Genomic DNA, 16,631 nt, shown 5'->3' with positions numbered 1-16,631 from the left:
TACAGGATCTACCGTTTCTGAACTAGAAAACACATTTGTGCAGAAAGAATGTGGGAAATCCTCTTGGGGTGAACAGAGTTCATGACGTTCGCACAATGAAAGACTATTTTAAATCATTCTAAAAACATCTCTGTCCCTATTGTTAATTAAGCACCCATAATGCAAACACTGATGTAAAGCTCAGGCAAAAGTCTTATCTCATGTCAACAATATTGTCACGAAAAAAAAAAGAATGGGAGTAAAAAGCTTTATGACAAGATTAAAGCCAGATTAGAACTAAAAGTGTAAAAGCGAAAGCTAGAAATGGCTGTGCCTTAATGCAACCTACCTGCATTAGAGTAGGACTTATGAGGGAATACACTGTGCCGAAAAAGACTCATTCACTTTTTCTTTACAACTGCTTCTGCAACTTCGACATGCAAAATAAAGAAGAATGGCACAACAAGTTAAACCACAGTCCTACAACAGTGGCACAAGTCAAGTCTTTTTTTCCCAGCCTTTATTTCCAAGTCTACACCGACTCAGACTATGAGAGCAGAAATGTGTGTCCGTTAGAAGAAGGCAAGAAAGGTGATACAGCAGCGGCACATATAAGGAAGACAAATTGCAAAAGAAGACTGATAACCTGGAGGCATGTTATTTCAAACAGCATAACTGGGTTTGCCATGAGATAATGACACTTTTTATGTTTTACCAGTTTTCTTGACACAAAAGAAATGCACCGATGACTAATATTAGTGCACAGAATGATTTTCTCCCCTCAAAAACACTGCACAGCCATGTCTGAGAGCTTGTTCATTTTTTGTGAAATGAGATGTCTAAATACAAATCTCTGAACTAATGCACGAGTCTACTTGTGTGTAACAAGCCATTACGTAGCAACAGTAGACACCATGAGTCTTTTGAGACTAATGTCACGTTGTATCACAACCTCATTAGAGTTGCACTTGGCTAAGAAATCATTCATTCTGGTTTTCTGGGACGTTTCACTTCCACTTTCAGAAGCTTTGCAGAGACAGGGCGGAAAGGAAACGACATTTACTTCCGTGCTAGTTGAGTCGTGCAGACAAAAGATGCAAATAGGAAAACAACCAACCATAGTCAGCAACTTTTAAATGAAATTGCAGTGACATGTTTATTACTAGACAGTGTGATCTTATTAGCCTGTGGTGGAATTATATTAAAAGTACAAATATTTGAGTACTGCACTAAAGTAGAACTTTTTATATTGAATTTCCTATACTACAATTTAGAGTGAAATATTAAACTTTTTGTGCAACACAATTTGAATTTATTTTAAAACCTATATTGAGCATAAATGCTTCAATTCAATGCCTAAAAAAGGACTTAATTCAGCTGATAGTAGGCTACTTCTGTCGTTACTGAGGATTTGAGATGTTGAATTTAGGAGTGTTTATTTTAAATCATGCATTGATTTGAAGAACAATCATCTAAGACAAACCAGCTCTAACCAGCTGTCAGTGTGAGCATTTCCTTTAATGGAGCTGTAATGATGAATATTTATTATTTACTGTCTGTAAAAGTACAGTCTTAATCCGAGTCATGCGGTTAGTTTTAAACTGGATACATTACCTGTCTCTGTAGTGTTCACGAAGTCCAACACAGCTGATTACCTGGCTTTAGTAATAGGCTATATGGGTCACGCATGTAACATGCAATGCCCCTGGCCAAATAAAGGAAAAATCTAGCTAGCAGTGTAGCATAACCTAACGTCTACCTTGAGACCGCTGCCCTGAAAAGGGGAAGTTAACGGGGCACCGAGGGTGTAACTTAAAAACACAACACAAATAGTTTCCATTATTTATTTTTTACAGTAACTTAGCAATAAGAGGTAGGGGTGGGGGGTTACATTTTCGCCGGACACGTTTATTATTCATCACTAAATTTGCCTCCGAGCCGAGGAACTAAATGTAACACTCAAAACAAGCCTGACTGAATGGCAACCGGTGGATAGTATAGGTGGTTAGTTGAGATGACAGAAAAATAGGAGATAAAGTAGTAATTGTCTCTGTTATTTACCTTGATGCTCGTAGAGAAAACACTGGAGTCGATGTCTGGATACCACGCTAGAAAGCCAGCGATACGGACTGAAAGAAGAAGAAAAGCGATTTGCTGTTGCTGTTTCCGGGTTAGTTATCGAGCGTCATTGTGCCCGTCAAACGAGAGGGGAGTTCGGTTTGTCCCACCTCTGAGCGCGGAGGGGGAATTTATACACCTTCCCTGCCTGACTGAAGATAGACCCGCCCGGTCAGAGATGACCCGCTGCAGTGTTTTAACGGTGGTTTCAACCGGATTACAATTTACCTACACACTAATTTGTGTCTCACCGTGGCGTTAATTAGGGTTTTTGACCGCGAGACACAGTTATGTAAAATTGACTTTACCGAAGTTTCTTTGAGCAAGAAGCTAATTTACATCTTAAACAATCTCTAGGAGGCGCTAATGTGCCATTTCTTCCGACCGGGTTCCTATACATTAACATCAGTCACATATGTATGAATCATAGACTGTATCGGCTATATAAATGAATATAGGCCAGGCAACCAAGTAGCCTACATAAGATAATGAAATTAAGGTACCGCCAGCATTATTTTGTGTTAATTTAAGTTCTGCAACAATATACATATTATTCTGAAATGTGCCATTACTCATACGCTTTACTTGTTAGTACTTAAAGTATATGTTGTTGCTATTACCTTTGCACTTAACTTAAATAAGAGTGCATTTGCCTATAAGTATTGATCTTAACATTATCTTCAAAGCCATCCCTGCATCACAAACCTGGCTGTAACATGATATCATAAGGTGACTGCAACTGCCATTTGTTGCACATTAATAACACATAATGTAATACTTTAATTCTCACTTCTGCTTCCCCCCAAAAATAAGTGAGCAAAATGTAGCTTTTCAGCATTTTCTTCTCTTCTCCCGGAAGCTCTGTTTTGCCATTTCCTCCTTTACCAAACATGTACCAGCCTAATTAAGCTTAATGAAGCACACCTGTCTTCAATCATGTGTCGACAGGTGCAGCAGCTTAAAAGGCAGCTCCACAGTGACTGTTCACACACATTTGATAGAAGAATTCGGAAGCGTGAACGGTTCAGCTCAGAAACCTACCGTTATTTTGTTCGTTTCGAAAAGCCAACTTCAAGCATGGTGAAAGAGAAGACTCATGTTAACGTGGTGATTATCGGCCATGTTGACAGCGGCAAGTCAACTACCACCGGCCACCTCATTTACAAATGTGGTGGCGTCGACCAGAGAAGATTGGAGAAGTTCGAGAAAGCTGCAGCAGAGGTGAGAAACATAAATGAAATGATTGGAGCTCTTGAAATGTCATAAAACCTACTAAGACCAGTTATGTATTTTATTTACAGATGGGGAAGAGCTCCTTCAAATTTGCCTGGGTGTTGGACAAGCTTAAAGCTGAGCGGGAGCGAGGAATGACCATTGATATCTCTCTGCTGAAATTTAACACTCAAAGATACAGCATGACTATAATTGATGCACCTGGCCACCGAGACTTCATTAAAAACATGATAACAGGGACTTCACAGGTTAGTAGCACAGAGGTTCTTTACTTTATGTAAGTGTAATTTCATGGGCCTTCTAACCAATATCATAAATGTCCTATCAGGCCGATGTTGCCCTCCTGGTGGTCTCTGCAGCTCAAGGAGAATACGAGGCTGGTGTGTCAAGAAGTGGTCAGACCAGAGAACACGCCTTGCTGGCTTACACTCTGGGTGTGAAGCAGATCATAGTGTGTGTGAACAAGATGGATCTGACTGAACCCCCTTTCAGCCAGAAGCGCTTTGAAGAAGTGGTGCGAGGTGTGAACGGCTTCCTCAAGAAGATCGGCTACGAAACCGGAACTGTGCCTTTCTTGCCAATTTCTGGCTGGACTGGGGAGAACATGATCACTGCAACTCAGAAGGTAATTATGGTCTTAAACTTGTGAAAATCTAGGAACATACAAAACATTAACACAAGTTCCTCTCTGCAGATGCCCTGGTTCCAAGGATGGAAATCCAGAAGAAGGGGAGGAAATGCAATTGGGCGAACTCTACTTGAAGTCCTGGACTCCATTCAACCACCAGTTCGCACCATCAACAAGCCCCTTCGGTTACCTCTGCAGGATGTCTACAAAATTGGAGGTTAGGAGTTGTGCTCAGTTCATTTTAGTCAATTTTTGAGTTGCCCTGTCTACTCCCTCAGCCTGAAACCAATTGGCTCCAATTAAGAATATGTGTTACAGGTGTGCAGCAGAGCAATTTGAGTGGGGGAAGAACAGAAATGTTTGTCAGCTGATAAAGCCTTAATCCACTAGTTTAAACTTTTAAATGCACTTTTTTTTTCATCTTAGGAGTCGGGACCGTGCCAGTAGGTAAGATTGAAACTGGCGTCCTCAAACCAGGCATGACCCTGATGTTCTCGCCAGCCAAAATCACTGCCGAGGTGAAGTCCATTGAGATGCATCACCAGGGGATGGAGCAAGGTCTGCCCGGACACAATGTCGGCTTCAACATTAAGAACGTGGCTGTAAAGAACCTGCGGCGAGGGGATGTGGCTGGAAACGCCCAGCAGGATCCGCCCACAGATGTCAGCAGCTTTGAAGCGCAGGTTTGTTCAGTGGAGTTGAAATTGAAACTTATAATTCATTGTTGCCCCCCCCCCCTGTGCTGATGTGTATATTTTCCATCTTAAGGTGATTATCCTGAACCATCCAGGGAAGGTCAAGGCAGGCTACTCTCCTGTCCTGGACTGCCACACCGCCCATGTGTCCTGTCGCTTTGCTGAGTTGAAGGAAAAGATTGACAGGCGGACGGGAAATAAAGTGGAGGACGATCCGCAGCTACTGATATCTGGAGACGCTGCCACAGTCAAAATGATTCCCATCAAGCCCATGTGTGTCGAGAGCTTCTTCTCATACCCTTCCTTAGGTACAGTATACTATCTAAATCAGTCTACATTTATATTGACCTTCTGCAGTGTTTAACATGTTTTTGTTTCGCTTCCTAGGTCGCTTTGCAGCACGAGACCTGAAGCAGACGGTCGCTGTCGGAGTCATCAAGTCAGTGGTGAAGGCACAAGGATCAAAACTTAAAGCCTAAGTGTGTACATAGTTTTAGTTTTTTTGTTTACCAGTAAACTCTGGTATTGCTGCTTTTTATTTGGTCAAATGACATTTGTGTTGCAACACAAAATATTTATGTTAAAAGATTATTCCTGATAAATCCAAAATAATCCATTGGATGGTACATTTTGGTTTAAATGTGATTTGTTGACAAAATAAAGAATCATTTGAGAACTTTGTGTTGAAACGTTTGTCTTGATGCAACTGAAGAAATACTCCATGACTTTTTCGCAAGGTGTTTAGGAATTTACAGCAAGAGTAAATCATTCCAAATGGTTCATATAGTACTTTTAAGTTTGACTTGTAGAATCCACTGCTGCTTGGCTTTACTGATTTTTAAGAACTATTAATCTAGGCTAATTTACCAATGTCTAACATGCACTTTTCTAACACCAAAAGAAGGCAAACGGATGTTTAAACATGACAGCAAGAGCCCAGGGCCAGAGTTTCAGTACAGCACTTTATTCGATACAATGGGTTGATGGGTTTATTCCAGCCTGTCGTCCTACAAAAAACGACCACATAGGTCGATTGTTCAGCAGCTTATTATGACCCATAGCCACCTTTTGAATTGTAGCACCTCTAGTGGTCGTGTAAGAAACAACATGCTCCCGTCTATTCATTTCTAGCAGCAGTTTATTACGACCTATTGTCATGTTTTAAATGTAGCAACTCCTGGCGGATCGTAATCCCGTGAACTTTAACCTTGCGCATCAATAAAAGTGCGAAGAAGAATTGTTAAAGAGCGTCACAGCTGTAAAAGTGGTAAATCTGATTTCTGTATTTCATTTGATTTGTTTACGCTTTTAATTAGCACAACTAATCTGAGTTCGTTTGTTTTTCAGGTCATCCATCAATTCAATTATTTGAAGTAGCCTGTTATCATAAAAAAATCAATGGTTCTTTTCAGAGCCATATTCTTCTTCCTACTCTCTTTCACCCCTCTCGTTTTCTTGTGTTTTGTTTTTCTCCCTCCCTGTATGTCAGTTCCTCCTTTGTTTGTTGCCCTTTTTACCCTCACTTAAAAATGGCATCCAAGCAACTGAATGAATGGCTAGTAGAGGCAGGGAAAGCCCTCGCAGATGAGTTGGCAAATAAGGCAAGTACAACTTTATCCAAATATGTATTATAACATTTACTCAAATGATAAAAGACACACACATTACAAAGATGTGTGTGCAACAATTAAGGGAAATATCTAATCTCTTTTATATATTTATATATATATTAATATACCGAAGAAACCAAAGAAAAGAACGCAAGGATCAAATGTTTCCTGGAGGAAGAGGGACCTGGATGGGAACATTCTACCCCAACATTGGAATAAGAATCGATCTGGTCTGTAAAATATCCTCTAGTTCTAGTGTTTCATTAAGTTTTAATGTCGTTGGTCTTCAATAATGTTTCCTATATCATCGTACTTTGTTTATGCAGTTAAACCTTCCAGCTCTCTGGAGTCCCCAGAGGTCGAGGAGACACATGAGATTCCTCTACAGGTCCCAAGTCTTGGTATGCACAATGAATTCTTAAATTATCCTTCAACTTGAAATGTAGCTAATTGTTTATAGTATGTAATAGCTATGTTCATGATACATTTTAAAGTGAAAAGCCATGTATGGAATATCTTTTTTTAATTAAACTAAATTCCATGATTTGTTTTATATTTTGTTATTTTAGATCAACATCTTCTCACACTGAGAAACCTGTTGGGTTCTCTCACTATCCCTGCATCATCAGAAGAAACACCCACTGTAACAACATGGACCCAAAGACAGTTGAAACGTGAACACAAATTGAGCGCTGCAATGCCAGAGCTCCTTAATTTATAAATGGCTGCAGAGATTGTCACTAAACGTTCCTGTCTCCAATGCAAAACTGCTGATGCTGTGGTCCGGTGCTTGGACTGTGTTCCACCAGGAACTCCCTTTCTTTGTCCGGCATGTGACCCAATTATCCATGGCAACAATGTCTTCCATGACAGGGAAGCCATGATTGATGGGTTTTACAGACCTATTCCTCCCACTTAGTGGTTGTGGATGAAAGTGGCCAATATGGACTCTGTGAACAAGGTGGGTTCAAATAGTTTATTACATATTCCCTAACCATGGTTTCCTAATGTGCACTACATATACAGCGGCATAATTTTCACCATGTTGGAAGTTTGCTTTAACTGTTAAAATGTCTCAATTTGTATTGACTACATGTCCTAACATGTCCTAACATGCATATGAATCTCTGAAATTGTCTTTGCTGCAGTGTGTCTGCTTCCAATTCCTCCACCATCCCAAATCTGCTTCTGTGGTCCAAGCCAAGGTTTCACCATCATCCCAGGAAAGCAGACCGTGTTGGTGACTATCAATGGTTTGTTGCCACCAGAAGACGATGTGGTCAAGCAAAAATACAGGATTACTATTATACTTTTGTCCTGCGTTGCATAGATACCTGTCAAATTGCACATTTATATTTTTTCTCAGGTCCATACAACGTTTGCCTGCCTTCTGTGTGGTGTCCAACTTGTTCCACCAAATGGTCCCCGAGCATAGGTGACTTGCTTGGATACAAATACTGGCCAGCAACCGACAGCTGCAAAATTATTTTTAAGTTTGATGTGTTCACATCATTCGAGCAAATGAAATTGGCCAGCCCAGCATTATCCCAGCAAGTATTTATAAAAATGCTTGAACATCGATCGTTTTCCACAGGAAGGGTAAGAATAAAATGTGGTTTTCAAGATTTTTTAATACCAAACTTTTAATTAACAAAATGAATACCATTCTTGTTTCCAGACAGGCAGAATCTGTAGCGATACCTTCCACAGAGTCTTTCGGGAGTTTGCCTTCTGTAATTACAGACAAGAAGATCTGTGCCTGGTGGAGCCCTTTAAATGCCCAGCATGCACACCTGACATTGCTGTAGATGGCAATAGAAAGCATTATCGCTTCAAGAAGTCCAGAGGGTCAGTGAAATCATATTCTCATTTTAGTTGTTGTTTTATTGACTAAACTGAATGTCTTTGCTGAAATGTTTAACTTTCCCCAACTCTACAATTTTTAAAAAAAATTAAATTTTCCAAAGTTTGTAGACCATCAGAAAACAATAGTTGGTTTGTAATTACACATAATTATATCAATCAAATTCATAAACATTATTGTATATGACGCCTGTAAAGTTAACTCAACTTTAAAATGTTAAATGGTTGACGTTAGTTGGATATGTTGGAGCTAAGAACCAGCTTTGGATATGATCGCTTCATGATAAATGTATTAAATTGTCCAGGAACCTTTTTTTCTGCCTTCCCTATTCCATGCCCAGCAATATAAAGGATGTACTTTTATTTTTACCTTTTTACAAGAAGTCAGTAAACTTTTCACTAATGTTAAATAATGGTGACAAAAGGCTTTACACAAAATTACTGATCAAATTCACAAAGACCTTTTCCACATTTATGAAAAATTTATAGCAAAAGCAAATTGGCCACATTAAATAGAGGACACAATCAAACTTATGTATGTGTGATAATGATGCTTACAATTTATTTCTCGAATTTCGCAGGACAGATGAACCGTCTCTATTTGATGGACTGTTCATTGCCCAGGACAGTAAAGTGTCTGCCTTTGTCGACAAAATCAGGAGCCAGATGACGATTGTAAGAATCTATTCCACCCACTAACCCTTTTATTTATTTTACTTAGCACAGGGTTAAATGTAACAGATTGTGTCTATTTCAGAAAAGTGGTCGTGATGTTTGTGGACCGGCAACATTCACAGCTTGCAGAGAAACCTCACACAAGTCCAGGGCCAAGGTGGATGAGGAAGGCCTGCAAATAGCTGTGTGCAGACATGGCATCTTGCTACAAGGCCTAAATTACTACTGTGGTGAAATATATGCCTACCCAATGTTCCTGCAGAAGGAGCTGGCTGAAGTTGCGAATAACTATAAGTAGTTATAACTATTGCAAGTGTTTGTGTGAAACGTGTTATCTATTTAATTCTTGCACATCCAGTAGATGTAAAGCATAAAAGCATTCATTTGGATAAATGCTGATGTTGGTTACAAGGATTGTACTGGTAATTTTAAGGACCTGGTTTATCTTTTTACTATTATGCCATCATGCAACTGGAAAAGCTAATTGATTTTGACATTACAGGTACTGGCCTTATTTGGAGAAGATGGCAGCAAAGTTGCCTGAGCTCCAACCACTTACAGAGATGAAACCTTTTCTCTCTGTAATGCACGCCAAGGCCCACACAGGCAAATGCGAGGTACAGTATGCAAGTTAAACATGTGTGTGACTAGATTCAAATGTTTTAGAAATTGTAGTGCACATAAGAATATCATGTAGTATATTCTATTCAAGCCTGTGGAATAATTGTAATAGTTACAAATGTTGAGAAAATTGTTACAAAACAGACTGTCACAAGGATAGGCTTCCAAAACCCATTATGTTTTTTTTGTAAATATATCCACACTGTAGAAATAATGAATGAACAGAGCTTCAAATAACTGCAGTTGTGACATTGTAGTTCAAAGCATAATTCAATCTCAGAACATTTTAACTTTCTGAAATTGCTCCTGACACTGATGTTAACTAAATATCTACAGTACAAGAAATTATAATATTGAACTAAATATCTAGATCTCATTGTTTATGATTCTGAGCAGGTGAAGTGGGGTGGCAGAAGCCAGGAAGTTGCTGGAAATACTGTTGGCGAGGAAGTGGAACAGGTTAACAGCTTCCTCTCAAGGGCAGCTCTGACAACAAAATACATGACCAAATTAGGTTGGTAGAGGAAAACTAATTGTTTTAAGTAGTGCCACATTGTAAAGCTGATATGAATTTTCATGTTTTTGTGTTTACAGCTAGAGCAGATATGATAACCGTGCTGGCTATGCAATGGAACCACAGGAAGGTGGAGAATCTCCACAAGACACTCTCAAAGAGATTTGTCAAAGTAAGACGTCCATGCTGCATTTCAAAGTGTACATTAAGAATATCTGAGTTTCTTGTTGTAGTAATTTAACACCATCCTTAGCTACATGTTGTTGAATTAAATGTATTCTGAAATCATTTCATTATGATGGTGCTGCCATGGCACACTGTCTCAGAGAGTCTCTGTTCTGTTTGTTTTTAATTAAGCACTATAGGTTAATTCATCTGAATTTCTGTATAATAATGTAAATCCTGCTTGATCTTTTAAAAAAAAGAAAAGGGACACTAAGGTGATACTTGCCAACCTTGAAGAGAAGGTGTTTAGCATTTCATGTTGTTGTCTGGTCAGTTAATGTGCATAAAGGAATTCAGTAAAAAACAACCTTCTCAACCAACTGGAACGCATATTCACTTTTTCCTTTTAAACATTCTAACCACACTACACAGAGTGCACAAACTGAAGTGGGCAATCTTGAGTCTCAAGCAAGAGCTGAATATCTCCCTGGAGGACTTGGAGCAGTGGATGTTGGAGGTCAAGCAATGGGCAGCCACTGGTATGTTATATGATCACTGTGGTATAGATTTGGTCCCATATTTCCAAACATTTGGCTTCATGTTTTATGATTATACCTGGTTGTTTCTGTTTTCAAGAGAAACATGGAGGCCAGAGTAGCCAGGAGGAGCTCCAGAGAGAAATAGATGACATTATTTATTCCCTCCGAAGAAAGAAACACGACCTCTATCGACAAAATGGTATTTATTATTACGTTATCTAGAAACAATATTTGTTTCTTGTTTTTGTTATTGTTAGTATTATTATTATTATTTTATTTTATTATTTTATTTTATTTTATTTAGGCTTTCGTCCAAACCACAGCACTGAGACTGCTCTTGTAAAGGTCTTTAATGACATTCACTTAAACACAGACAGTGGCAGAACTTCAGTGTTAGTATTATTAGATCTCAGTGCTGCGTTTGACACTGTTGACCATAGCATATTACTCGACCGACTGGAAAACTGGGTGGGACTTTCGGAAACAGTTCTAAATTGGTTTGCATCCTACTTAAAGGACAGAAACAACTTTGTTTCTATAGGTAAATATACATCTGAGTTGACAAATATGACATGTGGGGTTCCTCAGGGCTCCATCTTGGGGCCTCTTCTCTTTAACATCTACATGCTACCACTGGCTCAGATAATGAAGAACAACAAAATAAGTTACCATAGCTATGTATGCAGATGACACACACATTTACGTAACAATTTCACCAGGAGACTATGCTCCAATTCAAACACTGAGTAAGTGCATTGAACAAATCAATGACTGGATGTGTCAGAACTTTCTCCAATTAAACAAAGATAAAACTGAGGTAATGGTTTTTGGAGCCAAGTCAGAACGTATAAAAGTTAGCGCTGAGCTTCAGTGTGCAATGTTCAAAACAACAGATAAAGCCAGAAATCTAGGTGTAGTCATGGACTCTGACCTGAGTTTCAACAGTCACATTAAAACAGTTACTAAATCAGCTTACTATCACCTAAAGAATATATATAGGATTAAAAGACTAATGTCACAGCAGGATTTGGAAAAACTTGTCCATGCCTTTATCTTCAGTAGACTCGACTACTGCAATGGTGTCTTCACAGGTCTCACTAAAAAATCTATTAGAAAGCTGCAGCTGATTCAGAACGCCACTGCTCGAGTCCTCACTAACACTAAGAAAGTGGATCACATCACTCCAGTTCAGAAGTCTTTACACTGGCTTCCTGTGTGTCAAAGAATAGATTTCAAAATATTGCTGCTGGTTTATAAAGCACTGAATGGTTTAGGCCCAAAATACATTACTGACCTCCTGCTAAATTATGAACCATCCAGATCTCTCAGGTCTTCAGGGACTGGTCAGCTTTCTGTCCCCAGAGTCAGAACTAAACATGGTAAAGCAGCGTTCAGTTATTATGCTCCAAATATCTGGAACAAACTCCCAGAAACCTGCAGGTCCGCTGCAACTCTTACTACTTTTAAATCCAGGCTGAAGACTTTTCTTTTTGTCGCTGCTTTTAATTGAACTATTCATATCTTAAACTGCATTGTAACTTTTATCCATGTATTTTTCCTTTTAATGTTTATTTTATTAGCTTTTCTTTTTTAATGCTTAATGTCTTTCATTTTTTGTAAAGCACTTTGAATTGCCTTGTGTTGAAAAGTGCTATATAAATAAACTTGCCTTACCTTGCCTTGCCTTGCCTTATTTGTATTTTGTTTTACTTTACAGACAGCAACCAAACAAGGCAACGCAAACGGAGAAGACTGACAGAGCTCAAGAAGAAACTCAGAGCGAGGATACTGCAGTACAACACCATTGATACCTGTACAGAGACAATTGACACAGAAGCAGCATGCAGTCTGTATGAGGATGTCATTCTGCCCTGGGAGGCGCAAGGAGATGGTAAGAAACAACTTATTTTTGTTTTCCCTAGATATTCCATAAATTCAGTTGTAGTACTAGAATACAATCACCAATGTAACACAGAGCTGTCAACATAGGTGTCACAAATCATCATGATCACAACAAATCATTTTGAAATAATTATATTGAAAGGTCTGTATGATGTTGCCCTATCAAGTCTTAATAGTCATGCTATAGTCTCACTGGGACAGGCACATCTATGGAAACAGTAAAACCCTTCCTGACCATCCTGAACTGCATACTAATGTTGAATCTCAAGACATACTGAATGTAATTCTGCCAACATACTGTAGACAGAATTGAAAAAATTCAGCAAGCGGCGAGGTTGAACATTTTTTACCAGATTTCAAGGTTTTGGGCAATTTAAGTTAAAAGACTTGAATGCAAACGGATATTATTTGTTTTATTAGCCTTACCATTGTGGTCGTGTTGTCATATTTTGTGTTTTTTTCCATTATAGTGGTGAACCTGCGCACAAAGAGGCGACTTTTTGACCAGATTATGCTGGTCAGGCGTATGGAAGAGGAGAAAGTCATCATTCTGAAGGAGATGACCCAGCATTGTCAAAATCTGAGGCAGGCACTGGACAAACTGGACCACCTCCTTCATCAGACAAAAGACGACATCAGGAACCAAAGTATGTTCCACAAATACCGATTTATAACATTAGCCACTGCCCCTTCTGGTCAGTGTCAAACGTCTGTCACTGAATAGCATCTACAGCTGTATTGGCACGGACTCGTCTTTTCTCATGATGGAGGAAGACATTGAAGACGGTGATGAGGACAACGAACAGGACGGTGATGAAGACAACGAACAGGACGGTGATGAGGACAACGAACAGGACGGTGATGAGGACAACGAACAGGACGGTGATGAGGACAACAAACAGGACGGTGATGAGGACAACGAACAGGACGGTGATACGGACAACGAACAGGACGGTGATGAGGACAACAAACAGGACGATGATGAGGACAACAAACAGGACGGTGATGAGGACAACGAACAGGACGGTGATGAGGACAACAAACAGGACAACGAACAGGACTTAACAAGTCTATTGTATTGTGTTGTATGCATGTGAACGTATTAAAACGAGTATTTACGATTGAATGGCTTGTTTATTACCTTTTTTTTTATTATCCTGCTTTGCATTTACTATTCAACTAAATGCCATTAGCAGTTATCAGTCACCTTCGGATCCGAGTTACCTCGAGGGCCGGAGGTTCCCCACCTCTGGTATAAGGTTTTGGTGATCACCCTTATAATCATGTCATTTAATCATGATCTGTTTAATTAGCCAATGCTTACATCCAAAGAACCAGTGGAGATATACCCGGAAATGCCAAGCAAATGCTACCCCGACGGTCGGTTGTTATTATTATCAATATTAATATAATAATGATTTAATTTGTAATAGTCACACTCGATTTCGCCAATTTTCTTGTTGCCCCAGCTGGTCGACACCTCTTTTAGCAGAAACAAAGGCTACATTAATTTATTAAATCAATGTTAATCTATGTGTGTGGATCTGTGGATGTGGAATTAACGGACGTGACGTTGTGCGATTGCGTTACCAGGCAACAGCTTTGGTTCATGTTAATTTACAAACTCTTCAACTCGAACCGTAGTCATATTTAAAAACATTTTAGAAGGCTTCACGAAATACTTTAATGTAAATTTAAATTTAAATGTGAAGGAATGTGTGTATAACAAAATACATCTGTCAAAAACAATACCGGAAACAGACGTAGGCAAGATCCTCAGCTCGGTGATTCGATGGTTTAGCCGCAATGCACGTTGGGAAATGGTGTTTATGCGATGTGAAATCCGAAAACATTTTTAAAAAATAAAATAATACTTTATTCCGAGTGTGCTTGCTTTTCTCTTTGAAAGTCATCACATAACGGCATTGTAATACACGGTTCGGCTGCATTAAATATTACATATCTGCCGTAGTTCTCTATTTATACAGCCCTGATGAAAAGACTTCTAGACAAACAGGGAGAACTGCCGCCAAAACTGAAAACGTGACGTGGATCATAAATATATCAGCAATTAAACAACATCTTAGATTTATTTTCACACAATACGTGTCCTTGCAGTATCAACAGTAATTTGGCTGACTTTTATATTTGATCCAATTGGTAGACAGGCTATATTTACACCATAACGGTGCACAGCTGATAGAAAGGGACACCTAGTGGTTAAAGCACGTTATTGAATTGTATTATTGTATTATTTTTCACAAAAATGAAACCATCAATAGCAAAAACAGAATTAACTGTCATTAGTAAACCACTCACTCACTCTTGAATTTCCCATACTTGTTAATAATACTGGCTTTAAACACAGGATATTTTTTTTTATGTGTAGTCCTGCTTAATAGTGGCTCTTCAAACCCTGAGGTGAGCATCTTTGAACGCAGCACTCCACTCAATTCCAGTCATTGTTACACCATGCACAGAAAGTCAAGGGACTGTGGGGATGGCGCTGAGTTTACGCACAGAGCATACATACAGTGAACAGTGTAACAAGGAGTAAATTAGTGACCTACAGTGAACCACAGGCTTTGATATTCCACCACACAGTAGCAGCAGGTTTCTATACTGTAAAACAACCATAATACGTGTACACACAAAGCAAGCAAGAACAAGGAGTATATTAATGTTTTCATTTGGGGGCAAGATCAGTGGGAGACTGCAGCCTCTTCAGTCAACTATGGTGGTAAACAGGGATGCAAGACAGAGTGACATGACCTATTTCACATTCCTTTTCTTATTTGTCCTTTTTACAGAAATATAAGCTGATAATTACTTGAGGGCCAATAAAATCAATATGGATAAAATTCAAAGTCACCGCCCTGATGTTTAAATTTGACAGGTAGAGAGAGCAATGGTACATGTTTTGTACAATAAAACATGTATATACACTCACACACAAATATATATAATTACATACATATATACACAGTAATAGCATAAACATAGACTACATAAACCCTTGAATTATGGGATGGTAGACTACAACCTTTATGAATCCAAACTACAACATATAATAAGTTAGTAGCCTGTATCAAGATTGATGCACAACAAGTGACATTTGACCTTTTTAGAGAGACGTAGCAAAAAAAAACACTTCTGGGGTCATTTGGGTGGATTTTACCTATCTCTGGCCCCCCTTGCTCGATTTTGCTGATTGACATCTCTTTCTAACCGTCAGAGCCAATGGAATCGAGGGGAACTCCCACATACTCCTTATTTGGTAATGTGTGTGTGTGAGACTGAACTCCGGTGGCTACCATTAGCAGCTAACTTTTACTCTCCGATTTTTACATAAAAATGGAATTATGGATTATAAATAAAATAAAAATATTCCATAGAAACATTATCAACCTATGGATCAACCGATTCAGCCGCGTTTTTTCTCGTTTTAATGCCATTGAACAAGTCTTTTGATCAGATTAACAGGTGAGACGATCTCCCGTAAAAGCTACGTAAAGGTACGTGTTGTGATGTCTGTGTTTGCTTCCCCTGTCGCGAGTTCGGATCACTCAGTGATATATATATTAGGGGTGTTGAAAATAATCGTTTCTACGATGCATTGCGATGCGGACGTGGACGATTCGGTCTCGATGCAGTGACGGAAGATAATCGGTTATAGAGTAGTAACGTTGCTTCCTGATTTTCCGGCCGCGGCTTTACTATAACGTTTTTTCTGTCACTTTAATATCAAATCGGTCGGTGACTCAGAGATCAGGGAACATACGTGACAGCGGCACAGCAACACGGAGCAGTCTGCTTTATCCACCAACACAAGAACACCAGTCCAGAACCGACAACAGCAGGACCCGCTCTGAATCACTCCGTGCATGTCGCTGCGGCTCAGAGACACAGGGAGGGATTTATGTTTTTCAAAAATAATCGCGTTACAATCATGTCAGGTTTTTGGTGGATTTAATTAAGTCTTGGATTGCAAAGTATGAATGTCCTCTAGCAATTTGCAGACGATATATACGTGTGTAAAGTTTGTGAAGGCAGGAGGAAAAAAGCTTCCGCGATCACCGTCTCCTCTCC

At 39.2% G+C, this 16,631-nt stretch overlaps 2 protein-coding genes across 2 annotated transcripts in view; one reads left to right on the top strand and one right to left on the bottom strand.

The window, feature by feature from the left end:
• Positions 1 to 2,177, bottom strand: part of fam49bb (family with sequence similarity 49 member Bb) — a 31,564-nt gene extending 29,387 nt beyond the window's left edge. Inside the window, exon 1 of the mRNA XM_034108858.2 lies at positions 2,041 to 2,177. The gene's annotated coding sequence lies outside the window, so the exon portion shown is untranslated. The remainder of the gene's footprint in view (positions 1 to 2,040) is intronic.
• A 926-nt stretch (positions 2,178 to 3,103) lies between these two features.
• On the top strand, positions 3,104 to 5,332 carry eef1a1l3 (eukaryotic translation elongation factor 1 alpha 1, like 3). The gene is made up of 7 exons (XM_034109121.2): positions 3,104 to 3,318; positions 3,399 to 3,578; positions 3,659 to 3,955; positions 4,025 to 4,175; positions 4,385 to 4,641; positions 4,727 to 4,961; positions 5,041 to 5,332. Exons 1-7 carry the CDS (start codon positions 3,175 to 3,177, stop codon positions 5,130 to 5,132), a joined length of 1,356 nt encoding a protein of 451 aa, XP_033965012.1. The 5' UTR covers positions 3,104 to 3,174; the 3' UTR covers positions 5,133 to 5,332.
• Positions 5,333 to 16,631: the final 11,299 nt, after the last annotated feature.

This window comes from Pseudochaenichthys georgianus, chromosome 20 (genome assembly GCF_902827115.2).
Source record: "Pseudochaenichthys georgianus chromosome 20, fPseGeo1.2, whole genome shotgun sequence".
NCBI lineage: Eukaryota > Metazoa > Chordata > Actinopteri > Perciformes > Channichthyidae > Pseudochaenichthys > Pseudochaenichthys georgianus.
Note: the sequence above shows the minus strand (reverse complement) of the source record. Positions and strands in the feature narration are given on the sequence as shown.

Bases quoted from the DNA above. Each gene is read 5' to 3' on its own strand.
- eef1a1l3 (XM_034109121.2), top strand. From the start codon at position 3,175: ATGGTGAAAGAGAAGACTCATGTTAACGTGGTGATTATCGGCCATGTT. The intron at 3,956-4,024 runs GTAATTATGGTC...TCCTCTCTGCAG, and splicing joins TGATCACTGCAACTCAGAAG to ATGCCCTGGTTCCAAGGATG. The intron at 4,176-4,384 runs GTTAGGAGTTGT...TTTTCATCTTAG, and splicing joins GGATGTCTACAAAATTGGAG to GAGTCGGGACCGTGCCAGTA.